Consider the following 27,158-nt stretch of genomic DNA (forward strand, 5'->3'; position numbering starts at 1 on the left):
CATACAGAGTATTCTAAGATACACATGTGGCATATTCCCAGTATCTCTACACATCTGTATAAACATATCTACATATACATTAAAAAACTCATGGTGGTATGTATATTAATGTTAACAAAGGGTATGTCTCTGATGGAAAGAATTAATCTAAGAAATAATTGATTACTTATCTTTTTTAGGTAACATTATTTTTAATGTATTTCTTTCTTTGCCTCTTAATTTTTAAAAGTGTGAAAGATTACCATATTAGACTATGATCTTGTGCTTATCTTTTAAACTGTATTTTCCAAATGTTTATAATAAAAAGCTGTTTATCTCACTAGTCAGAAAAAAAATGATGAATATTTAATTTTCCAAACAAGAAGCTCTTGACCAAAGATTTGAACATTTGGTTGACATTTTATTTTAGCCTAATAGAGTTGGACACAACTGAGCGACTAAACAACAAAAAAAACAACAAATTTCCTTAATTACCTACTTGAAAGAACTCCTGTATATTATAAATTATGTAATAAAAACCAGTGTTTTCAAGGTATAATGAAAGAGCAGGAATTGAGAGCAAAGTACAGTGTATTCAAGTCAATCCATTCATTACCCAAGTGTGGCTACTGAGCATGTAAAACAGACCAAAGACTTTTCCTCACAGTCTTCACTTGCCAATACTAGCACAAATTAACCTTATGGTTAATAGTTTCTTTAGTCTTTGAAGTTTCCTATCAACAATGAATTAAAGACTATAGTTTCTGGAGCCATACAGATTTATACCTAAGGCGTGGCTGGAGGATCACTCACATGTGACCACAGATACTGCCTCTAAAACAAACACCTAAGTAAATTCCCATTTACAAAATTTTCAAACACTCTGTGTTTCAAATGTATGTAATGTGGAATAGTAGCAGTTTCTGCACGTATTTCACAGCATGTTCCCAGGATGAACACTCCATCAAAGAGACTGGGAAACTGGGAAAGCAGTCTCTATTCATTCCTATTATCTTTTCCCTTCTAAGCCCTAAAGATACTGACAGCAAAGTTCTGACTCACATTCTGCTATTGAAAAAAAATAATCTACAACCTGCCTATAAACAATGAGGTGGAATCTGCTGATTACAAAGAATAGGTTTAGGTTAAAAACGTAAACCAGTATTTCCCAAGTTAATTTTAACTAGAGTCATCCTTAGAAGCATAACTAGTCACTGAGCTATATAAAAAGGCAATACAACTTGGTAAAAATTTAAGAACAAAAGTGTTACATGGTGAGATGTGATCTGAAAAGAACTGACAGGTTTTAAGACAAAGCAGACAGCAAGCGCAACAAAAATGACACTTGAATACTAGAGAGTTTGTTCCAGCTTCAGGGCAGCCCTAAGAAAAAAAGTATATGGAGGTAGGAAAAAATGTATGCATCAACGGAGACTCTTTCCCAAGATGAAAAGCCTAAATAAGCAAACTACTGCCCACAGGCCAAATCCTGCTCACTTGTTTTTGTGTGGCCTATGAGCCAAGAATAGTGTCTAGGTTTCTAAATGGTTGTTAAAAAAAAAAAAAGATAATGTGACAAAGAACCAAATGATGCTGAACAGAAGTTTGCCAACCCCGCTCTAAGCTAATAAAACGCCTTATCACAAATCTAAAGTACTCAACATATATTACTCCTTTCACTTTTAAAAAACAAATCATCACTGAGAAAATACAGGTTATAAAGCCTAACCAGTTTAAAACCACACATAAATTCCACAATGAAACTAGTTAAAGACAAAGCAAGAAAAGGAATAAGACTACATTTTTAATTAGTGTTATTTCCAGAATAATACTAATAATATAGAATAAACTTTTAGATCAGGTACATATGTTACTAACATCCTCTGGAAACTAGGATAAAAGAAAGTCACTTAAAAACTAACTCAACACAATAAAATGATAAATGAGGGAAAGTAATTCCATAATTTCCCCTTATTCCCAGCTAAAGTACTATTTTTTTAATTTAAACAAGAAAAACTTTTCTAAATGAAATATACTATGCTGGCAAAAGTTAAGCACAGACAGAAGTCAAACATTTCTGGTGATACAGTTAACAGTTACAGCCCTTTGGGAAAGCTAGTACTTACCAAGAGCCACACAAATGTTCATAGCCTTTGACACAGTAATGCTCCTTATGGTAAAGGATGCTAAGAAAATATGGTTTACTTTCAAAAATCTATAGTTAAGAAATATACTTAACACGCATATCCCAAAACATTTTACCAAAAAGCACAATATTACAGACTTTTAATACCCACAATCTTATGCCATTTATCTATTTTCAAAATATACTCCAAATCCAAGAACTCACCACCATCACCCTAGCCCAATGTGCTTGTGTCTCAAGCAATCTCCTACAATTGCTTTCTAGCAGTTGTTGCTAGCCCCACAGCAGCTGGTGATCATATGAAAATTTGCAACTATGTTCTTATGTGTAATTATTCAAGTCTATATCCCCTACTTGGCTTTAAACTCCAGGATGGTTCAGCTTGCATCTGTTTTATTCACTACTATGCACCCTGTGTGTCAGTCTTGAACACAGTAGGTATTCAGTAGTTGAACAAATGAATAAACTGTTCCACTGTAAACATATGCAGGCACTATAAAACAGTCTTATAAAAATAAAAACAGCTAGAAGAATCAACCTCCCTGACTTCAAACTATACTACAAAGCTACAGTCATCAAGACAGTATAGTACTGGCACAAAAAAATAAATATGGACCAATGGAACAACATAGAAGTCCAAAGATAAACCCACGCATATATGGGCACTTTGTCTTTGACAAACAAGGCAAGAATATACAACGGAGAAAAGACAGTGTCTTCAATAAGTGGTGCAATAAGCTGTCCTGGAAAAACTGGACAGCTGCATGTAAAAGAATGAAATTAAGAACACTCCCTAACACCATATACAAAAATAAACTCAAAACAGATTAAATGCTTAAATGTAAGGCCAAAAACTATAAGGCTCTTAGAGGAAAACATAGGCAAAACACTCTGACATAAATCGCAGGAAGATTCTCTTTAACACACATCCTAGATTCAGTTCAGTTCAGTTCAGTCACTCAGTTGTGTCCAACTACTTGCGACCCCATGAATCGCAGCACGCCAGGCCTCCCTGTCCATCACCAGCTCCCAAAGTTCACTCAAACTCATGCCCATCGAGTTGCTGATGCCATCCAACCATCTCATCCTCTGTCGTCCCCTTCTCCTCCTGCCCCCAATTCCTCCCAGCATCAGGGCCTTTTCCAATGAGTCAACTCTTCGCATGAGATGGCCAAAGTACTGGAGTTTCAGCTTCAGCATCAGTCCTTCAAATGAATATTCAGGACTGATCTCCTCTAGGATGGACTGGTTGGATCTTCTTGCAGTCCAAGGGACTCTCTAGAGTCTTCTCCAACACCACAGTTCAAAAGCACCAATTCTTCGGCTCTCAGCTTTCTTCACAGTCCAACTCTCACATCCATACATGACCACTGGAAAAACCATAACCTTGACCAGATGGACCTTTGTTGGCAAAGTAATGTCTCTGCCTTTTAATATGCTATCTAGGTTGGTCATAACTTTCCTTCCAAGGAGTAAGCGTCTTTTAATTTCATGGCTGCAATCACCATCTGCAGTGATTTTGGAGCCCCCCAAAAATGAAGTCTGACACTGTTTCCACTCTCTCCCCATCTATTTGCCATGAGGTGATGGGACCAGATGCCATGATCTTAGTTTTCTGAATAAGCTTTAAGCCAACTTTTTCACTCTTCTCTTTCACTTTCATCAAGAGGCTTTTTAGTTCTTCACTTTCTGCCATAAGGGTGGTGTCATCTGCATATCTGAGGTTATTGATGTTTCTTCCGGCAATCTTGATTCCAGCTTGTGCTTCATCCAGCCAGCGTTTCTCATGATGCATATAAGTTAAATAGGCAGGGTGACAATATACAGCCTTGACATACTCCTTTTCCTATTTGGAACCAGTCTGTTGTTCCATGCCCAGTTCTAACTGTTGCTTCCTGACCTGCATACAGGTTTCTCAAGAGGCAGGTCAGGTGATCTGGTATTCCCATCTCTTTCAGAATTTTCCACAGTTTATTGTGATCCACACAGTCAACGGCTTTGGCGTAGGCAATAAAGCAGAAATAGATGTTTTTCTGGAACTCTCTTGCATTTTCGATGATCCAGCGGATACTGGCAATTTGATCTCTGGTTCCTCTGCCTTTTCTAAAACCAGCTTGAACATCTGGAAGTTCTCGATTCACATATTGCTGAAGCCTGGCTTGGAGAATTTTGAGCATTACTTTACTAGCGTGTGAGATGAGTGCAGTTGTGCGGTAGTTTGAGCATTCTTCGGCATTGCCTTTCTTTGGGATTGGAATGAAAACTGACCTTTTCCAGTCCTGTGGCCACTGCTGAGTTTTCCATATTTGCTGACATATTGAGTGCAGCACTTTCACAGCATCATCTTTCAGTATTTGAAAAAGCTCAACTGGAATTCCATCACATCCACTAGCTTTGTTCATAGTGATGCTTTCTAAGGCCCACTTGACTTCACATTCCAGGATGTCTGGCTCTAGATGAGTGATCACACCATTGTGATTATCTGGGTCGTGAAGATCTTTTTTTGTACAGTGCTTCTGTGTATTATTGCCACCTGTTCTTAATATCTTCTGCTTCTGTTAGGTCCATACCATTTCTGCCTTTATCGAACCCATCCTTGCCTGAAATTTTCCCTTGATATCTCTAATTTTCTTGAAGAGATCTCTAGTCTTTCCCATTCTGTTATTTTCCTCTATTTCTTTGCATTGATCGCTGAGGAAGGCTTTCTTATCTCTCCTTGCTATTCTCTGGAACTCTGCATTCAAATGGGAATATCTTTCCTTTTCTCCTTTGCTTTTTGCTCCTCTTCTTTTCACAGCTATTTGTAAGGCCTCCTCAGACAACGATTTTGCCTTATTGCATTTCTTTTCCATGGGGATGGTCTTGATCCCTGTCTCCTGTACAATGTCACGGACCTCCGTCCATAGTTCATCAGGCACTTTGTCTATCAGATCTAGTCCCTTTAATCTATTTCTCACTTCTACTGTATAGTCATAAGGGATTTGATTTAGGTCATACCTGAATGGTCTAGTGGTTTTCCCTACTTTCTTCAGTTTAAGTCTGAATTTGGCAATAAGGAGTTCATGATCTGAGCCACAGTTGCTCCTGGTCTTGTTTTTGCTGACTGTATAGAGCTTCTCCATCTTTGGCTGCAAAGAATATAATCAATCTGATTTCAGTGTTGACCATCTGGTGATGTCCATGTGTAGAGTCTTCTCTTGTGTTGTTGGAAGAGGGTATTTGCTAAGTCCAGTGCATTCTCTTGGCAAAACTCTATTAGCTTTTGCCCTGCTTCATTCCGTACTCCAAGGCCAAATTTGCCTGTTACTCCAGCTGTTTCGTGACTTTCTACTTTTGCATTCCAGTCCCCTATAATGAAAAGGACATCTTTTTTGGGTGTTAGTTCTAAAAGGTCTTGTAGGTCTTCATAGAACCATTCAACTTCAGCTTCTTCAGCATTACTGGTTGGGGCATAGGCTTGGATTACCATGATATTGAATGGTTAAAGGAAATAAAAACAAAAATAAACACATGGGACCCAGTAAAACTTAAAAGTTTCTGCACAGCAAAGGAAACTATAAACAAGATGAAGACAACCCTCAAAATGGAAGAAAATAATTGCAAACATAGTAACGAACAGAGGATTAATCTCCAAAATATATAAGCAGCTCATACAGCTTAATGTCAAAAAAAATGAACCCAATCAAAAAATGAGCAGAAGACGTAAACAGACACTTCTCTAAAGAAGACATACAGATGGCCGATAAACACAAGCAAAGATGCTCAACACTGCTCATTATTCAGTTCAGTGGCTCAATCATGTCCAACTCTTTGTAACCCCATGGACTGCAGCATGCCAGGCTTCCATGTCCATCATCAACCCCCGGAGCTTGCTCAAATTCATGTCCATTGAGTCCCTGATGCCATCCAACCATCTCATCCTCTGTTGTCCCCTTCTCCTCCTGCCTTCAATCTTTCCCAGCATCACGGTCTTTTTCAATGAGTCAGTTCTTCGAATCAGGTGGCCAAAGTATTGGAGCTTCAAACATCAGTCCTTCCAATGAATATTCAGGACTCATTTCCTTTAGAATTGACTGGTTTGATCTCCTTGCTGTCCAAGGGACTCTCAATAGTCTTCTCTAATACCACAGTTCAAAAGCTCATTACCAGTGAAATGCAAATCAAAACTACAAACCTCACACCAGTCAGAATGACCATCATCAAAAAATCTACAAACAATAAATGCTGGAGAGGATGTGGAAGTAAGGGAATCCTGCTGCATAGTTGTTAGAAATGTAAACTGATATATATAGTCACTACAGAGAACAGTATGGAAATTCCTTTAAAAACTAGGAATAAATCTACTGTATGACCCAGCAATCCCACTACTGGGCATACTGAGAAAACCATAATTATAAAAGACATATGTATCCCAATGTTCACTGCAGCAGTATTTACAATAGCCAGGACTTGGAAGCAACCTAGATATCCATCAACAGATGAATGCATGAAGATGTGGTACATATATACAATGGAATATTACTCAGCCATAAAACGGAACGAATTTGAGTCAGTTGTAGTGAGGTGAATGAACCTAGAACCTCTTATACGGAGTGAAATAAATCAGAAAAACAAATATTACATATTAACGCATATATATATGGAATCTAGAAAAGTAGTACTGATGACTCTAACAGAGAACAGACTTGCATACATGGACACAGTCAGGAAAGGTGAGGGTAGGACGAATTGAGAATGCAGTACTGACATACATACACTATCATGCATAAAGTAGACAGTGGGAAGTTGCTATTTAACACAGGGAGCTCAGCCTGGTGCTTTGTGATGACCTACAGGAGAAGGGTGGGGGGAGGGGGAGGAGGCTCAAGAGGGAGGGGATATATATTAATTATGACTGATTCACATTGCTGTATGGCAGAAATCAACACAATAACATAAAGCAATTTTCCACTAATTAAAAAATAATAATAATAAACAGGGTGTACCCATCTCATCACCACTCACTCAACAACAGGTCTTACATTTTTATTTTTCTCAGTGTGTTAGATCAAAAACCCTATTGTTTTAATATCTCTCTCTTTGAGGACTCGTAATGTTACATAGTTTTTCTTTTTCATATTTATTCACATAACCTTTGTCCTTTGCCCTTTCGGGATTTTTGTCCTTTTTGTACTGACCCAAAGAAAGGCAATGCCAAAGAATGCTCAAACTACCGCACAACTGCACTCATCTCACACGCTAGTAAAGTGATGCTCAAAATTCTCCAAGCCAGGCTTCAGCATTATGTGAACCATGAACTTCCAGATGTTCAAGCTGGTTTTAGAAAAGGCAGAGGAACCAGAGATCAAATTGCTAACATCTGCTGGATCATCAAAAAGCAAGAGAGTTCCAGAAAAACATCTATTTCTGCTTTATTGACTATGCCAAAGCCTTTGACTGTGTGGATCACAATAAACTGTGGAAAATTCTAAAAGAGATGGGAATACCAGACCACCTGACCTACCTCTTGAGAAACCTGTATGCAGGTCAGGAAGCAACAGAACTGGGCATGGAACAACAGACTGGTTCCAAATAGGAAAAGAAGTACATCAAGGCTGTATATTGTCACCCTGCTTATTTACCTTATATGCAGAGTACATCATGAGAAACGCTGGGCTGGATGAAGCACAAGCTGGAATCAAGACTGCCAGGAGAAATAACAATAACTTCAGATATGCAGATGACACCACCCTTATGGCAGAAAGTGAAGAACTAAAAAGCCTCTTGATGAAAGTGAAAGAGGAGAGTGAAAAAGTTGGCTTAAAGCTCAACATTCAGAAAACCAAGATCATGGCATCTGGTCCCATCACTTCATGGCAAATAGATGGGGTACAGTGGAAACAGTGGCAGACCTTATTTTTTTGGGCTCCAAAATCACTGCACATGGTGACTGCAGCCATGAAATTAAAAGACGCTTACTCCTTGGAAGGAAAGTTACGACCAACCTAGACAGCATATTAAAAGGCAGAGACATTACTTTACCAACAAAGGTCCGTCTAGTCAAGGCTATGGTTTTTCCAGTAGTCATGTATGAATGCGAGAGTTGGACTATAAAGAAAGCTGAGCGCCGAAGAATTGATGCTTTTGAACTGTGGTGTTGGAGAAGACTCTTGAGAGTCCCTTGGACTGCTAGGAGATCCAACCAGTCCATCCTAAAGGAGATCAGTCCTGGGTGTTCATTGGAAGGACTGATGCTGAAGCTGAAACTCCAATACTTTGGCCTCCTGATGCGAAGAGCTGACTCATTTGAAAAGACCTTGATGCTGGGAAAGATTGAGGGCAGGAGGAGAAGGGGACGACAGAGGATGAGATGGTTGGATGGCGTCACCGACTTGATGGACATGAGTTTGAGGAAACTCCAGGAGTTGGTGATGGACAGGGAGGCCTGGAGTGCTGTGGTTCATGGGGTCACAGAGTCGGACAGGACTGAGCGACTGAACTGAACCAGCTGAAGTTTTTTAAAATGTCTTCCAACTTATTAAAGTGCTCTCAAGTGTTGTTTTATGTGCAGAAACTGATCTGTAGACCCAATGGAGGGATTTGAAAGTTAAGAATAAATCTTTCAAGAATGAGATAAACTCACTTATCAGGACATCATTTTGTCATTTTTCTATTATAATTAACAGTAATCAAGTTATTCAGTATGTTCATCTTCTAATATATTCAGCTGAGTTTTCCACTGAGGCAGTTAACCCTGTCATGAGAAGACATATTACAGTAAACAAAAAATCTAAAGAAATGATTAACTTTTACTAAGAGTAATCATTATTACTATTAATAGTAATTATGACAGCCAAGGCTTACTGAACCCTTATTTATATGCAGGATACTGTGATAAGCATATTACATGCCTTACCCCATTTAATCTCCATCTTCATGCTGCTGATTCCATCAGATGCTCTTATAAATATGAACAGGGCTGCTGAAAATGTCAGCTAAAGTATTCTTTGACGATTTACTTTTGAAATGTTTGTAAGATTTTCTTATTGTGCTATTGTAAGTATTCTTCATGTACAGCTATGTAACACCAACAGAAAAAATTGAGAAACTTTTACTCTCTCAATGCTCAAGTATTCTGTTACCCTTCTAAAAGATTCTATCATAGAAAGCATGTATGTGGAAGAATATACATGAACCTAGAAACCAGGTCTCCCAGATTGCAGGTAGATTCTTTACCAGCTGAGCCACAAGGGAAGCCCAAGAATACTGGAGTGGGTAGCCTATCCCTTCTCCAGTGGATCTTCCTGACCCAGGAATCAAAGCAGGGTCTCCTGCAGTGCAGGTGGATTCTTTACAAACTGAGCTATCAGGAAAGCATATTCCATACACTGGTTATAGATCATCAAAAGTGGTTGTACACAGCTAGTTCTCAAAGACAGCTAGAAACATACAGTAGCCTGGTATGTTAGAATTACAACACAGAAACAAAGAATTTGGGACATACAAACACAGGCTTATTTATTAGTTCATTCCCACCTACGTGGTACTCCTTTCTCCCTTGCATCATACAAACACTTACTAAAAATCTACTAGGTATCAGATACTGTGCCAGGCATTAATAAAGTTTCTAACCTCAAAGAACTAGGTCTGGTGAAAGAGCTATGAATGTAAACACATGATTACAATTCAGTAAAATAAATGCAAAATGCCTTATGTAGAACAAGATAGCAAATAGAAGAAGAGATCAACTTTGCTTATATGAATTAAAAAAGACAGGAGGACCACTCCAGGCAGAAAGGTGCAAAGAGATTGCACAAAAACATGAAACAGCATGTTGAGTACATGGAACCAAGAAGTCCCTCTAAGAGACTATAGGCAATTAGAAGTGAAACTGCACCATCAAGCAGAGGCCAGGTTATGGAGGGTCTAATAAGCCATATTAAGAAGTTTTGAACTTCACTGTATACTAAGTCATGAAAAGGTTTTTAAGTAGGGGGAGGATCAAATTGACATGATTCACTATTAGTATGGTTCACAGCATTATTATGACAAATTATAGAAAGAGCCCAGACTAGAGGCTGGAAGATGAGTTTCAGAAACTTTTACAAGAACCTGAAGTAAGGCAGCAACAGGAGTAAGATGGAGAAGATTAAACAGTTTTAATGAATACTTAATGGGTGAAACAGGCAGAAAAACCTTTACATATCCCTTGCAGCAATGTTTACAGCACTGTCATTCAAAATAGCCTGAAAGAGAAAACGATCCAAATGCCCATCCACTGATGAACACATAAACAAATATTCATACAAGAGAATATTATTCAGCCATGAAGAGGAATGAAGTATCGAAACGTGACAACATAGATGAACCTTGAAAAATTATCCTACATGAAGGAAGCCAGACACAGAAGGCCACATATTGCATGATTTCAGTTAAATGAAATATTCAGAATAGGCAAATCCATGGAGACAGAAAATGGATTAACAGTTGCCAGGGGCTGACTGGAGAAGGGTTTGGGTCATAACTGCTAACTGGTATAGACTTAAATAGGGTGATGGTGATAGTTGTGTAACTTTGTGAATATACTAAAAACCACTGAAGTGTACATTTTAAGAGGGTGAATTTTATGTTATGTGAATTATATTTCCACTGTTTTAAATGGCACGGCTAACTGTTTAGAGATGAGAACTTAGGAGGAAGGGAAAGGGAAAAGATGGGTTCAATTTGAGGCATGTTGAATTTCGTGTTTGTAGGTTGCTCTGGTGCTATGACCTGCAGGCAGCTTTGATACACAGGTCTGATGCTCAGGGCCGAAGTCATCCAAACTGGATATGTTCCTGAACCCTGCATATGTGGCAGCTGCAGAACCCCACTTACTTGTGGTGTGCATGCGTGCAGCTGCGTAGTCGTGTCCGACTCTTTATGACCCTTTGAACTGTAGCCCATGAGGCTCCTCTGTCCATGGGATTTCCCACGCAAGAACACTGGAGCAGGCTGCCATTTCCTTCTCCAGGGTTACCTTCCCAACCCAGGGATCAAACCCACATCTCCCGTGTCTTCTGCACTGCAGGAAATCTTCTTTACCCACTGAGCCATCATGGAAGGCCACTTGTGGTATGTGAGTATGCACAAACTACTTAATCTCTAGTGTACTCTAAGCTATCATTCCTTTAGCTATAAAAGTGGGTAAATAATAATACACAGAACTTTGTATACAAGTTAGAATTAAAGACCACGAAAATTCCTTTATAAAATGCAAAGTCCTATAAAAAGCTAACTGAACGTCTACTCCTGGACTACTTTTCCCAAAACCACTCACTGTATTTCAAAATAAATATAATGCAGTTAGATAAGATCCAGGGAAAAAGAGCTAAAACTCTTGAGGTTTATGAAGGATTTCTGTATTGATTAGGGAGCAAGGGTGTTAAAAGAGCTTGTTCTCACGGTAGAATTCTGATTAAGACATTCATTAAAAGAAAGAATAAAGAAAACAAAGACTTCTTTCAAATAATGGATATTTGAAATTATAAAAACACATTGACTCTTAGCTTAGGACTAGCGAGAATAAAATGGGTACTATGCCCAAGAGATAAAACTAGTTCAAAAATCTGAATAAACTCAAGGAAAATTTGAATGACAAATTTTGAAAATAAGGATATTATAAGCCTGTATCTGTAACCTGTTGAAGTCATGTGGCATTCTCCCACAAATTATCACTTGATGCCAAGGTCAGATTGGATCCATAATGGATCCAATGGATCCAATTGGATCCAATATATGAAAATTATATTGGCATCTGTAATTATTAAGATTGGATCCATAATGGATCCAATTTCTTACAGATGCCAATATAATTTTCATATATTGAATTATGTACCTCTCAGCTATTCTTTAATTGGCCTAATACCAATTTCTTTGTATATTTTTATCTCTAATACATCTGTATTATTCAATTCCTCAAGGTTTTAAAAGGGGGGAAGAAAATAAATATGAAGTAATCTAATAGTACCTAATACTCTAGTGACTCTTCTCCCTCAAAAATAAGGATGTATTTTTCCCTCTCAAACAGTATATACTCATTTTTTAAAAAAACAAAAATACTACAGAGAGTGTGGCATATGTCCTACCATATTTTATGTACATATTTCCATACAAAGGGCCATGACACAGCTTCTCTTACATAATGAACCATTGTTCAATGTCAGTACATACAGATCTACTTAATCCCTCCCAACAACTATGTAATATCATTTATATAAATATAACATAACTTACTTCACCCATTCCTTTCTAGTAGATGCGTAGATTATTTTCACTTTTAAAAATTATAAACAGTGCAATAAACACTCCTGGATATACATTTAAACACTTGTCCAATTGAATCTTTCAGGTACATTTCTGTAAGTGGGATTAACTGACATGTGGTTTCCATTGTGATATGTATTGCTAAACTGATGGCCTCCAGAAAAGTTTATAGTAATGTGTGTTCCCACTACAGCTGAAGAGCACACATTTTTCCTACCTTTCCAGGTGTGCCGTCACTCTAATCTTAGCCATCATGAAAATAAAAAAGGTTATTTAGGGTATTCCCTGGCAGTTTAGTGGTTAAGACGCCACACTGTCACTGCTGAGAGCACGGGGTCAATCCCAGATTGGGGATCTAAGATACCCTAAGCTGCAGAGTGTGGCCAAAAAAAAAAAAAAATGTTATTTATTGTTTGAACACGCATTGCCATATTAATGAAGTATCCCTTAATATGGTTCCACATCACTTTTTGTGTGAGTGTGGAGAGGTTGGCTATTTGTGTGCTTAGCCCCCACCCCCACTCCTTTTTCTCTTTTCGGATGTTTGTTTTTTTTCTAATTCAGATACAGAAGAAAGTCCTGATTTGATAGATGATGCAAATAGTTTTCCCAGATTTTCATCTGTCTTATATTTTTGTTAAAGTGTCTTAATTTCCATGGAGCCAAACAGCTCAATTTTTTCCTAAATGGTTTAAGAACGCTTTGAAAAAGTAAAAAGGATCCCTACTTTTCTCAATGGAGAAAAATATTTAACCCCAAGTCCACAAATAGAAAAGCTGACCTAATGTTAAATCATTCAATCTGTGTTAACTGAAATTATCATTTTTATTTCCACAGCTGTCTAATGTTTAACATTAATTAATGTTAATTAATTAATATTTAAAATTTATATATAGGAGAGAAAGACACGGAGGAAGACTGAACTCATGATTTTCAAATAAAATCTACCTCTTAGCTCTGTCTATTGAAATGGGTCTAGAAGCAGTGACACCCCAGTAGCAACAAGCATACCCAATATCCAGGTCTTGACGTCTAAACAGCATTCCCTAGTAAAATGAATTAGGGCGCTTTGGACAAATGGCTGAGTCCAGGAGAGGGACAGGTGAAAACAAGGTGAACCTGGAATATACTGTGCCAGAAAGTAAGGAAGAGTTCAAAAACTGATGGAGACATGTCAATAAGATACAGAGGCCAGCTTAAAAGCAATTTCACTGGTCATATCAAAAATAAATGTGAGCATTGATATCAGTAATTATAGGAATAGACTTTAAAACATCAAATGAAAAAAGAATCTGTGAGTCAGTACTGACACAAATTAGACAAACCAAATAAATAAAGAGAGGGGAGAGAAAAGAGAGAACCCTTTCTTATGGGAGCTGTCAACTAATAAATGTAGACGTAATGACAGAGTCAGACTACCCACCACTTTGCCGTCAAGATGGCGGTAGTTTAACATGGTGAGAATTATCAGTGGATGCTACAACCCACTGGGTGCAAGTATGTTGCAGAACGAGATGTTTACAGTCTCAAAGCATCTCCCCACAGAATACTTATTATAAAGAATTAAAGATACCTTCACAGAGATAAAACTGATAGATATGAGATAGCTATGACATTAGCCACTAACCAGTGTTAACATAACACCGTTAATAATGCAACAAGCCAGCATCTTATGCCTCCTGATGTGACACCCCAAGGAGGGCATGACATCACTTTCAGAGTATTTCTACCAAAAATGTTTAATCTGAACCTGACCATAGGGAAGCCATCATCAGACAAAACTAAATGAGAAGACGTTCCACAAAACAACTGGCCTGAATTCTTCAAAATGTGCCACTGTCACGAATGATTAAGAAAAGCTGAGAAACTTGTAGACTGAGATGTGACAACTGATTTGTGATCCTGAGATCAGGGAGAAAAAAAAAACTGCTAAAAGCACATTCTGGAAACTGATAAAATTTGACTACAGAGTATATACTAGACTTTTTATCAGTGTTGAATTTCCTAAATTTTGTCATTGTGTTGGAGTTATACAAGAAATTATCCTTGCTATTAGAAGACAGTCAGCAAGCTTGTTCCAAAAAGGACTAGACAGTAATTGGTCTCCTGCAACCACTCAGCTCTGCCAGCATAGTGCAAAAACTGCACTGCACGCAGCCGTGCCCCAATAAAACTTGACAGAAACAGAAACAAGCTGCACTGGGCCAACAGGCAGTCACAGTGTGCGGACCCCTGTATCCAGAGGAAAAGGGTCCCAACATACGCAGCTTATTTTCAAAGAATTCAACAAACATAAATAATACGTATTCAAGTGTGTGTGTGTGTACATGCAACTTATTTTCAAAGAATTCAACAAACATAAATAATATGTATTCAAGTATGTGTGTGTACATAGGGCTTCCCAGGTAGCGTCAGTGGTAAAGAACCTGCCTGTCAATGCAGGAGACATAAGAGAGCGGGTTCAGTCCCTGGGTCGGGAAGATCCCCTGGAGGGGGGCATGGCAACCCACTCCAGGATTCTTGCCTGGACAATCCCATGGACAGAGGAGCCTGGTGGGCTACAGTCCATGGAGCTGCAAACAGTCGGACACGACAAGTAACTCAGCACGCGTGGGTGCTCATAGAGAGGTATACACACACAAAGCAAGTATGTGTAGTTTAAAGGTAAGAGGTATTCACTGTACAATTTTTTTTAACTACTTTTCGATGGGTTTGAAATGTTCCAAAATAGAAAGTTCAAAAATTACCTAAGGTAAGCACTACATCCCTATTTAGTCCCCTCAAATATTTCATTTTTATTACCCATTTCTAATTTTATTATATTAAGATCACAATAAGTGTTCCATAAACCTAGGTACTATGAGATAATACAATTAAGATATAAGAAATCTACTGCCCTCCTAAAGCATAAAGCCTCTAAGTTACATATAATTAGGATTACTGTCTATAAACAGTAGATCTTCTTCCAAATATATCTAAGACTAATAAGTTCCACAACAGCAATGATCTGGTGGTCCCTTTTGTTTCTCAATGCATTTGTAGACCCCAGGAAGGCTGCATGGTACTGAGTAGGCACTGAATAACATTTATGGAATTAAGAAATTAATTACATGGTAAACCAGACTCTTATGAGATGCCAAACCATAAAAAGTTTTCCTTTTATTTCCATTGCCAACTTTCATTTGAATGTTTTTAAAGCTTTGTATTTATAAAAACTCCAGGTTAGACTAAAACATGCCCAATAATTTTTAACATTCAGGTCTCAATAAATAGTTATTAAATATTCTTAAATTGACCTAAATACAGTACATGAATTTTGTGTGAGTTTATTCTAGAATAATAAGGTACTCTCAATTATTCTACAGTCCTATAAAATTGCACATAACGTTATCTTTCAGCTTGCCACTTTTGAATAGGCTGTTCCTAACACCCCACGAAATTCATCAGTAAGCTCTGAGCTCTGTAAGGTACCTCCTGTATGCACAAAAAGAAACTCATAGACCCTATAGTGCCACTTCTTGTCCCCTCAAACAAAGCAGCCTCGATCGATGTTAACAAGGGCACCACCCTGTTTCCTTCACATTGCCGCATTTCCACTCTTGGTTAAAAATATTCACCCACATATTTAGTTACGCCTAACTGAACTAGTCCACACAGTAATCTTAATACTAGCAGAGAAAAAGTGATACTTTAGATTGTTAAAACATTATACAAAATAAGACTTTTAAATAAAATTTATAGTTATAAATTGTTTATACCCACAGTTTAAACAGAAAAAATATCCAAACTTAGGGTTTCAATTTTTATTATAAAAGCAAGTAAGTTGACCAGTAGAGGGCACTCAGCTGAAAGGGGGGGTTGAAGAGAGGCCACAGCCTTCAAGAGAAAGAAAAGCATTTACAAAACTGCTGTGTACCTTGTTTTAAAAACAACAGAACGTTTTTACAGAACTCCAGAGTAAGCTAATATACTGCTAGTTTAGAAAATGAAAGGTTTCCGTCTATAATATGTTAAAAGACAAAAATCTAACACAAACCACTCTCATGGACTTGACTTTCACAACTTACAGAATGTTTAAAGCTGTATGTAATGCACATTAGGGTCTCAGCCTGGGCACCACTGACTTCTGGGGCCATGTCATTTTTTGGGGGGCTGTCCCATGCACTGCAAGGAGGGTAACAGAACCCTCGACCTCTATCCACTATAAATGCCAGGAGCAGTCCCCCTCCTCAAATTGTGACAACCAAAATTGTCTCCAGATGATTGACAAATGTCCCCTGACGGGCAAAGTCACCACCCATTCCTCCTTAGTAACTATTGATACATGTTTTTTGTTTTAACAAAAAAGAAAGGAATGAAAGAAAAAAGAAAATTAACAGCTTATATCATTAAACAGCACTATTCTTAAATTCCTCTTTAATACTGATTTAATTCTCTCAAGTTTAAATACCTTAATCAGCAAGTAAATTCCACTATTAACATGGAATTTTTTTTTTCAAAGAGAAACTGATATATCTTGGCAAATAAGCAGCTCAGAGCACTAAAGATGGAACCAATCAATCCAATTACAAATCCATTCGCCTTTATTGAGGAGAGAACTGTTTCATCAAAGAGACTGAATTATAAATGTCACATTAACAGAAGCAAGCAGATGTCAATGAATTGAAACCTGGGAGAAAATACTTCTTTTATCTATTTTTATATTATATCCAGTAGATACTTGTTACATATTTGCTAACTGACCACCTGATCCTTCCAATCTCTACTTCCATTTTCCTGCTTCCACCAAATTTTACCTTAGAAAACACATTTCAGAGAATGTATTTTTATAATAACCATGACCTCCAAACTATAAAAGTATGTATTATTTCTAGCCTAGTACTGTGTTTGGGGACTGAGTTTTTAATAATCCCGCACCACTAAAAAAGTGTTTTGTTCTCTCGGAACTCGTAGATGAGCTTCACAAAAGATAAAATCTTCTCAGCATAGAAGTAAAGGTGATTATCGTGCAAATATAAACATGCTCCATCCATGCATCATACCCAATTCTGTATCAATCTCTGCCATTAAGATGCCATCAGATAGTACGCTGAGTTCAAATTTTGACATATTGAGAAATCCAAATCAGCCTCCAATATTATTTTCTTACCTTGAAGGCCAATTTTTCATTTTTAAAAAGCTATGCAAGGGTACAGTGGAAATTCCACTTAACTTGATCTCAGAAAACTTAAAATTCCATCACTTACTAGCTAAGTATCCTTAAGCAAGTTACAACCTCTCAGAGACCATTTTTATCAATAAAATGAAACTATGACCACCTTTCTTACCTGTCTTATAGTATAAATCTCTGCAAATTCTAAACAACTAAAAAATATGGTATTACTTAATTAGAAGTCTTTCTCTAAACTTCTTTCCCCTTGTTTTAAAGCAGAAAAACTGATGAGAATTCCTAATGTGCCAAGTCTATGTGCTCTGTTATTTTCTCTGACCTACACTGTTCACCAATCAAAAACCTTAGCAGCAGTGATACTCACTCCTCTTCAACCTTCTATAAAAATGTCATGTATCTTTGTTTATTAAAATAAACTACTGAATTCCCCGGCTTTTCTTCTAGTTGAACTACACCAAGAATTTAAAGCGTCAGTTCCCTCAGAAACTCACGGTCACTTGGAGATAAGAGACAATCTCCGAAACCTTTTCCCAGGTGACTACTCTAGTGACGGGACGTCAGTTTCAAAGTTCACAGGTAATCAATGCTTCTCTGGGTCAAGTCTTCTGATTTGGCAGACATCATATCAGAGTTAATGGGTTTGAATTTATAAGCTTTTTCTTCCCCCCAAATAAAGGACAGCCTTTTTTTGCTTTATTTCTTTAAAATTTATATGACACTTAAACAATTTTGACCAAAAGATTTCCTAACCTTTTTTTTTTAATCACATTCTTAATACATCATTCTTGACCTCTGATAGGAAACAGAGCATAATGGAATTCCTCAGATTTTCAGAGAAGATGGGCACTTCTACTAAAATCATATTCCAGAATCCCAGGAAAACCACTGTGCTTCGCTTAACTTAAATTCTATTAAAACTCCCTTTTACTTCCAATTTAAATGGTGGAGTATGCTGGCTTTAGGAACAGGTGAACTATTTAATCCTCCTCAAAGTAAAAAATAAACAAACCCATCAGCGCTGAACTGACTTGCCAAGAGGAAATACAGAGTGACTCTTCCATAGGTGGGCCACGTAAGTTAAGACTCTCCTTCTTACTAATGCGAAATTAGGAAACCTGGAAGCCCTGTAAAAGTTGATTCTGTGTTTAACTCAGATCTTCGCAAATAAGGGTATTTTTCTTCATCTTCTTTCCTGCAGTTACCAAAAATATTTGACATTTCCTTATGAACAGTTATCTACTCAATCCTCAAATTGCTACACTGCACAGACATCTTTCCATGGCCAACAGTGTCCTCAGAAACTACCTGAGTGCAGTCAAGGTGTTTTGTTTTTTTTTTTTAAAGACATTACACACATAGTACCTTAACAGGGCATTTTGACCTGTTCTAGACTCTACAGCTTGGGACGCAGAGAAAGTTCTGGGCAATTTTTCAGAGCTGATTAAAAATCTGATAGTATCAGATCTATAATAAAAGTTAAAGGATTAGAGTTGCTTAACTTGGAATAAAGAAGTCCAAGAAACAATCTAACAACATAAATCTATTTCAAAGATGAGCTGGTACTATGTTAAACTTACCAGGAAGATTCAGACTACGCAAGAAATATGCCAATAAATACATTCCGGAAATTAGTTAAGAAGGACAGTTATGTGACAGTCCCTCCTGCAGGTCTTTGGGATTAAATAAATCCTTATCTGCTTCCAAGCATCTGAATACAGTGCTGCCAGAAGGCAGTGGGGAATACTACCTGACCTCTCAAGCTCTCTGCCAGGCCTTTATTCTATCATTTTGCTGTTAGCCATCCTTTGGTTCATTTTCACAAAACTAAAGAAGTCTGAAAATTATTAATTAATCAATTTGTAATTAAAAAAACAATTCTAACACTGCCTTGAATAAATTGAAAAAGGGCTGAAAAGCAAAGGTAAGGATTGGTTGGTGGTACCCTTATCTATCAGCTGATATACATATCCACAGAAGCAAAGAATGAGCTTTCTAAAATGCATCAGGTAGTTGTAGGTTCTCCACTACTTCAACGTGAAAAGAAAACATGAAAATACTACTAAATAAATGTTTTTAATTCAATCATTAAGTGATTATACATCACCAGTGTCAACTCTACATGTGACATCAAGATACCAAACAACAACAACAAAAAAACCAAAACCCCATAAAAACAAAAGCCACCTTTTTAAAAATAACTATTAGATATGTCTCATCTTACAGACACAAGGTAAATTCACATTTTCATCCTCTGAGAAAACTCTGCAATACACTTCCAATCAAAATACACATACACTAACACAGAGTGAGCGTCACAGGTGGTATCACTCTCCTGAGAGAATATGGGCTGGGCTCTCATATCTATGGTTACTTACATCATCAGAATAAAGCTGCAAAACCCAAGTGCATTTCAGTTAACTTAATAAAAGTATGATTAGTATAACTGCCTTATAATGAATAGTCAGAGAAAATGATCAGAGAAACCATTTTTTGTACCCAAAGGATGGGCCTGCACAAGTCAATATGAATATTAAAATAAGATTTACCTCTATCGTAGGATCATATTCATCCACAAAGTGATTCTGAATTAGCTGTATCGTCAAGGCACTCTTGCCTACGCCACCAGCTCCAACTACCACAAGTTTATATTCAGTCATTTTCAGCAGGCCTTATAATAAAAATAACGAAAATGTGACTAAATTAGAACACGTGCCGCACATGAGGTTAATGTAACCCAAATGCTCTAGCAATACACAAATTCACCTTTATATGGGAAATTATTTTCAAAATACTTCACAAAATTCAATGACGGAAACACCAGTTGACTACAGATGTAATGAATTGTAGCTTGTTTATAAACTCCTTCATCAGCATTTGAGAACAATGCATTCAGACTGCACAGTTCTTTTACCTTCGACTCAGGTTGCTGTATCTAAAGAGCCAGTAGTCTGCTGTTCCGCAGCAGTCAATGGCTCTCAAAGGAGCAAGCCGTGACTTCGCTCAGGACAAGTTTCTCGTGCGCTGCTCTAGGTCCTGTGGACACACCCGCACCGAACCTGTTGACAGCTACCGCCACAGTATTCCTCACTGGTGTGGGCCCCTAAGAGTTACAAGCGGATGTGCCGAGTGTCTCTGTTGGAGCTGACAGCTATGGAAAACTTTTTAAAAGCATCATCGTGGTCGTTCTCCAGGACAGGTAGCAAGAATCAAATTGGGGTGGCAGGAGGATTGCCAAAGCTAGACGCTATGCTGGGAAAATAAAAACTGAGACGCCACAGCAGATGAGGACAATATCTGGTGACATTTTAATCTGTAAATTATCTGCTGGGGAAAATAATGGTGTAAAAAATAAGACAACTTTGAGAATTTTGAACTATTCAGCATAGATGATCTGATCATCAATCACAATATATGCTATTATTAGTGCTGAAAAATAGCACTTTGAACAGAAAATAGAATTAAATAATATTAAAGACAAGCATGCTTTTAATGAGTGAATTTTTAAAAGATGTTAGTTATATCTCAGTAACCCACATGAATTTTACTCTCTGCTTGTCATATATCAACTCCCAACAGTAGCAATAAATATCAACAACATGTAAGGTTTAACAGCGCCAACACAGACAATATTTTTTTAGTTAGCAGTTTCAAACTCTTTGAAATGAATGTATCTACTTTAATCTCCTTTCCCTCAATAACTACAAGATATTACTACAAATTTAAGTCGTGAACTGGCAATGTCCGGTACTAAAGGACAAGTAATTCCAGATTAATCAAAGTGCAGATATACTATACAAACATTATACACACGCAGCATCCCATTTACTGAAGATCAAGAATTATCCCAGTAGGCACTCCACCACCCCACCACATCCTTGCTCTGGCTCTATTTCCTGAACCCATTCCCAAAGAGCAGACAGGCCCAGCAACTGCCGTATCACAGTTCCTCATGGGCCTGCTCTGTGCCACCTCTCCTTGGCTAGGGCCACCGCCAACATGTATTATGTCCTGTTTGCTCCCTCTTTTCATTCCTAATATTGGCCATAGCAAATGTGATAGGTGAGGATAATCACATCAAAATGTATCCTCTAGCTCCCTGCCCACCCTACCCCTCCAATAAAATTTGGATAGCCTGGAACAGTAGTTCTCAAAATGTGGTGTTAGGAACCCCAGACTTTTGGAGAGGGTCCAAGAGGCGAAACCTGGTTTGATGATAATGGTATGAGATGATTTACCCTTCCCACTCTTATTCTTTCACAAGCATATAGAATAGAAGTTTCCAGAGCTGTGATCACAATACATTGACTACAGAAGCCGCTATGAGGATCCAGCTGTCTTCTACTAAGCCATACAATTAGAGAGATTTGCACAAGTGTGAAACAATGCCACTCTTCTCGCTAATTGTTGCATTTGTTTTGGAAAACAGTTACTTTTCATTAAATATTCTATTTCTGTTACCAAGTAAAGGGCTAATTATTTCTTTTTTAAAATGAATTAATATTTTTTAATTCTCCATTTTCATTTCTGTTGTGGCAACATTGACGCACTCCACATTGGGATCTTCAGTAATTCTGAAGAGTCCTTATGACCAGTAAGTGAGCTAGTCTAGGGAAGATTGTGGGCAAATACTGGATTAGTGCTTAGCTTGTACATACACTTGTGAATTCTCACCACCACACACTTTCTGGTCTACTTTTTTATGCAGTGGTTATTTCTGAAAAAAAATCGTTGACTTGGATTTCAAAAATCAAGTATTATTTAAATCCACTAGAGAGAAATGCGTTCCCATGGACGATCACAGGCCAAAGGAGTCCCCCTTGTCCAAAGCTACTTAAGCTAGTAAGGGGTGGAACTGGGACCAGAACCGAGCATTTCATTCAGGCAAAAAAATGTTCACTTTTTCGGTCATAAAAGAAAATGAATTATCCTTTCATCTACTGTCTCTTAAAACCAAGAACGCCTGTGGACGGATACGGTCTAAGGTAAACAGTGCTGCTATCAACGATTTTTGACGTCTCTAGTCCACTACACGTTCGAGTCAGCATTTTGGACCTTAGTCACCTAAGAATGACATCACTCATAAGGTTGATTCTGAGATGATGACTGTGAACAGAATTTTTTCCCTTTGTAATTTCTTTTGAACGATTTTTTTTTCCGTTACAAATGTAACATGTATATTAAGTAAAAACTAGAAAATGCTTTTTTTGTTCTTAACCCCTCGTTTTGGTGGATCTCAAGATTTAAGAAGGCCAGTTTAGGACTTCACCCGCACCACTGCACATGCCTCAGAGTATTTCAGGCAGTTGGCTGGCAGATTGCTACAATTAACTTCTCTTGTAGGTCGCTTTGAAAAAAAAAAAAAAGGCCTGAGAACCGTTTAGGAGTACTGTAATAACTCCTGGGATGGGGGTCAAATTTGTACGCATAAGGGTAATATAGAAGGCATGGGGGAAAGGAAAACAGGCAAATTAAACTTCAAGTGCAATTTTAACTACTGCTGTCTACACTCAACTAGCGAGGAAAGAGCCCTGCTTCTGCTGTGCGGGTTAGCTGCGTGTGTTTTAACTTGACAAAGCAAAACAGACCTTCTGGGATTAACTTTTTCCTTTACACGAAGTCCAGGCTTTACGTTGCAGGGTGTTGGCCACCTGTTCTTTCACCACCATCCCTACCTCCACCTCCTCCTTTGTGGCCACAGCAATGTCACAGCCCATACAGGGGGGGAGGGGAGCCGTCAGGAACTCGGCTGCAGATGCATTTTTTCCAAACACAATAACCTCCATCAGTGGTCTCTAAGCACTTTCCCCTGCGCTGCCTGAACGCGACCTCGCCTCTTACTCATCTATCCCCCCTACACACTGAAAAAGGACCACAAGCCGTCCAGTCTGCGCTCGGGGGAGAAGTTTATACCTTCGTCCCAGAGATGAGAGATGCAGCAGAGAAGGCAGCAACCTAGGCAGCCCAGTACTAGGAAGGGAGGAAGAGGTGCGGGAGCGGAGAGGAGGGTGAGGGAAGGACGGCGAGGGGGAGGGGAGGCCGGAGCGCCGCGGGAGTAACCTCCACCGCACCCGACCGCCCAGAGGGGCGGCCCGCCCGGCCCGCGAGTTTCTCCCCGGCCGCCTCCAGCCGCGGCTCTCGGGGAGGAGGAAGGAAGGGGTTCCCCGTCCAGGAAGCAGCCCCAGCGGCGGCCGCCTCCAGCCTCACCCTCCTCAGCCCCGCACCGCCCATTCCTCATTCCCCGCGTCGCCGCGTCCCCGCGCTTCCCCCTGCAGATCACCCCCCCACCGCCAGCACCGGCCCCGTCCGCCCGGCGGCCCGCCCGCCCAGGCCCCGCACCCGCGCCCCCTTCCCGCCCCTCCAGGGACCCCTAATTCATTCACTCGCCGCCGGCCCCGCCCGGCGCCGGCGAGGAGGGTCGGGACCCCGGCAGGAGCCGGGAGGGGTGGTCCGCTCTGTACCTCTCTCCCGCACCTGGGAGCCGCCGAGCCTCTGGCCCCCGCCGCTGCCTTCAGTCCCTGCGCCGCGCTCGCTCCCAGTCCGAAATGGCGGGGGCCGGGAGTACTGGCCGAGCCGCCGCCGCCGCCGCCACCGCCGCTGCCGCCGCCGCCGCCACCGCCGCCGCTGTGCCTCCGCCGCCGCGGCCGCCGCCTAGGGAAATCGAGCTCCGAGCGCACCGATGAGTTCGGGGCCGGGCGGCCGCAGAGGGCAGAGCTATCGATGCGCTCGGTGCTCGATTCCTCTCCAGACGGGAGTGCGGGGAGGGAGCGGCTGAGGGCGGTGTGGGAAGAGGGAAGAGCGAGCCTGCTAGCGCCGCCGGGGAGAGGGAGGGGGCCGGCCCGGGCCGGGGAGGGGGCGGACCAGGCCGGCGGAGGAGGAGCGGGGGCCGGCGCGGCGGAGGAAGCAGGCGGCTGGGGTGGTGGAGGGTGGGGACGCGCGACCGGCGTAGTGGGAGGGCGGTTGGCTCTGGGCGGTGCCTCGGCGCCCGCCGGTGGGGGCGCCGGCGGATCCACGCGGGGCCCGCCCCCAGGCTCCAGCCGCAGGGCCCGGCCGAGAGCCGCAGACTCGGACCCCGGCCGGCGCGGGCCGATGCCGAGGCCAGCGCCGCGCGCCGCTGTCGGGTCCACACGGTGGAGCTGCGAAAATCCCGCCACCCTTGGGGTCGGCCTGCACTTGGGTACATTCATTTACGATCATTTATTGCAAGTAAATAAACGTGCAGTCACCCAAAGTAGGAGACTACTTGGGGGACCTCGGAAGAGACCTGGCCGCCAGTTCCCCGGCCCGGAGCTTTCTGAGCACACCTTGAGGATTATCAGTCTCCACAATCGGGGGCTGAGAGCTAGCCCCAGGCCCATACAAACGCGGCAAAACCTTTCATCACTAACCAAGCGGGGGGGCGGGAGGGGGGATGTGGGGGTGGCGGATCTGGTGTTTTCTGTTGTTATTTTTATGGATATTTCGAAGCCATCGCGGGTCACTCAAAACGGCGACCTCAGATATAGCTATGGCCCCTGACAGCACAAGCAGACGACAGACTATTTTTAAATAGAAGTGCCCTTAATAGTCTAGACCTGAGGAGAATCATTCAAACATTAATTAGAAGACAGATTAATCAGTTAACGTTCGGGGAGTTAGCACGTTAAACAGTGGAACAATTAAACATAACTCTAGCATGCCCAGAGTCTGCGTTGATAAACTGTCTATAAGGTTTGGGGGAGATTTTTTTTTTAAATTGAGGCCTGGCAGACCCGCTCCTATACCTAGTAGGACCGCCCATCTGAGTCTCTACTGGTAACTCTGTCCCTCTAATCCGCATCGTAAAACACGAATAGTTATTTTAAATCCCAACTAGTATGTCTGTTAACCTAGGCCTTACACCAGCTGCCCCCCTTTCTTCCTTCCCCTTATGTGGGCTGTACTCTGCCAGGCTGTTTCCTGCCTCTTGTCTCCTGGCACCTGATACCAGGTGGAAGAAGCAGAAGAGAAGGGACAGGAAACGGGGCAGGGAAAAGAATATGCCTGCCCTAGTTCACCCACTCCAGCGTTCTTGCCTGGAGAATCTCGGGACGGGGGAGCCTGGTGTCCTGCCATCTATGGGGTCGCACAGAGTCAGACACGACTGAAGCGACTTAGCAGCAGCAGCCCTAGTTCAGGTAGATAGTAAATGCACATATCATCCTTCTTAATCATCACAACAACCTCATAAAGTCAGATGCTTTTCTCTAGTTTACAGAGGAGGAAACAAAATCAGATAGGTCACAAATTGGGTCCAAGTTCACACAGCTGAAAGGAAGTATCCTTCATGTCAGATCATGTTCTGCTCAGAGTGGCTGCCGTCCTGCTTAACATAGAACAAAACATCTTCTCCATGTCCTCCATGGCCTTAAATTGACACCCCTACTCCCTTTCCTTTCTGAGCTCTTATCCAATATATAATCTGTCTTCCTCACTTCCAAAGATCCATGCTGGTTCCTGGCTGTTTTTTGAAAATGCAGGCAGGCTCTTCAAGGAATGTGCACTTTTGCTGCCTCTTTATCTGGAACACACTACATGGTGGCTCAGACGGTAAAGAATCCGCCTGCAATGCGGGAAACCTGGGTTTGATCCCTGGGTTGGGAATATGCCCTGGAGGAGGGCATGGCAATCCACTCCAGTAGGACAGAGGAGCCTGGAGAGCTACAGTCCATGGGGTCACAAAGAGCCAGATAGGACAGCAACTAAGCGCAATACAATATATCCAAAAAGCCTTCTTTGACACTTACAAATCTTTGTTCAAATGTCTTCTAATGAATTTCCCAAAAGATCACCTGGCATTGCATCTCTGTTAAGTGTTAGTCACTCAGTCATGTCCGACTCTTTGGGACCCCATGGACTGTAGCCCACCACATTCCTCTGTCCGTGGAACTCTCCAGGCAGGAACACTAGAGTGGGTAGCCATTCCCTTCTCCAGGGGATCTTTCCAACCCAGGGATCAAACACAGGTCTCCTGAATTGCAGGCAGATTCTTTACCAGCTGAGCCACCAAGGAACTAGAGCACTTACCACTTGTTCTAACACAACATATAATTTGTTTTCTTGTCTCTCTTCTATCAGAATATAAGCTCCATAAGGGTAGGGAATTTTGTCTGTTTTACTTACCACTACAAACACAATAGGCACTCAATAAGTGCTTGGAATGTTGAATGACTGAAGTTACCCTACTTCTGAACCGTGTGAATCTAAATCCTTCTTTAGACAGAATACCTCAAAGTCTCTGTAGTCTCACAAAATCTGCTTTTAAACTTACCCACATCACCTTCTGATATACCACACCCTGGGGATTCTAGGAAAGTCTGCACATGATGGACACAGTGAGTTTTTGTTACTGAATGAATTTGCACTTATTTCTATGTTGCTTTGTAGTCACTCTTCAATGTAAATCACAGATTTATTTTGTCCAACTTTAAGTACATGATAAGCTCTTGTTTTCTCTGACAGCTGCTAACACAGTGTTCTCCCTGTAGCTGGTGCTCCGTAAATCTTAAAAGGACTATAATATAGAAGAGGGAAAAGCTTTATATAGCACTTCTATGCTGACTA

At 40.4% G+C, this 27,158-nt stretch overlaps 1 protein-coding gene across 3 annotated transcripts in view; it reads right to left on the reverse strand.

Moving 5' to 3' along the window:
• KRAS (KRAS proto-oncogene, GTPase) overlaps window positions 1-24,223 on the reverse strand; it is a 44,277-nt gene extending 20,054 nt beyond the window's left edge. Inside the window, exons 1-2 of one of the 3 annotated variants that reach the window (XM_043882667.1) lie at window positions 24,038-24,178; window positions 20,126-20,247 (exon numbers count right to left, since the gene is read on the reverse strand). In XM_043882667.1, the coding sequence (XP_043738602.1) occupies window positions 20,126-20,236 (111 nt within the window). In that variant the 5' untranslated portion in view covers window positions 20,237-20,247; window positions 24,038-24,178. Of the gene's footprint in view, window positions 1-20,125; window positions 20,248-24,037 lie in introns of all 3 variants that reach the window. The other 2 variants (XM_043882668.1, XM_043882666.1) reach the window with 2 other exon arrangements.
• Between the last annotated feature and the right edge of the window lie 2,935 nt (window positions 24,224-27,158).

The sequence above is a fragment of the Cervus elaphus genome, chromosome 22 (assembly GCF_910594005.1).
Source record: "Cervus elaphus chromosome 22, mCerEla1.1, whole genome shotgun sequence".
NCBI classification, from domain to species: domain Eukaryota; kingdom Metazoa; phylum Chordata; class Mammalia; order Artiodactyla; family Cervidae; genus Cervus; species Cervus elaphus.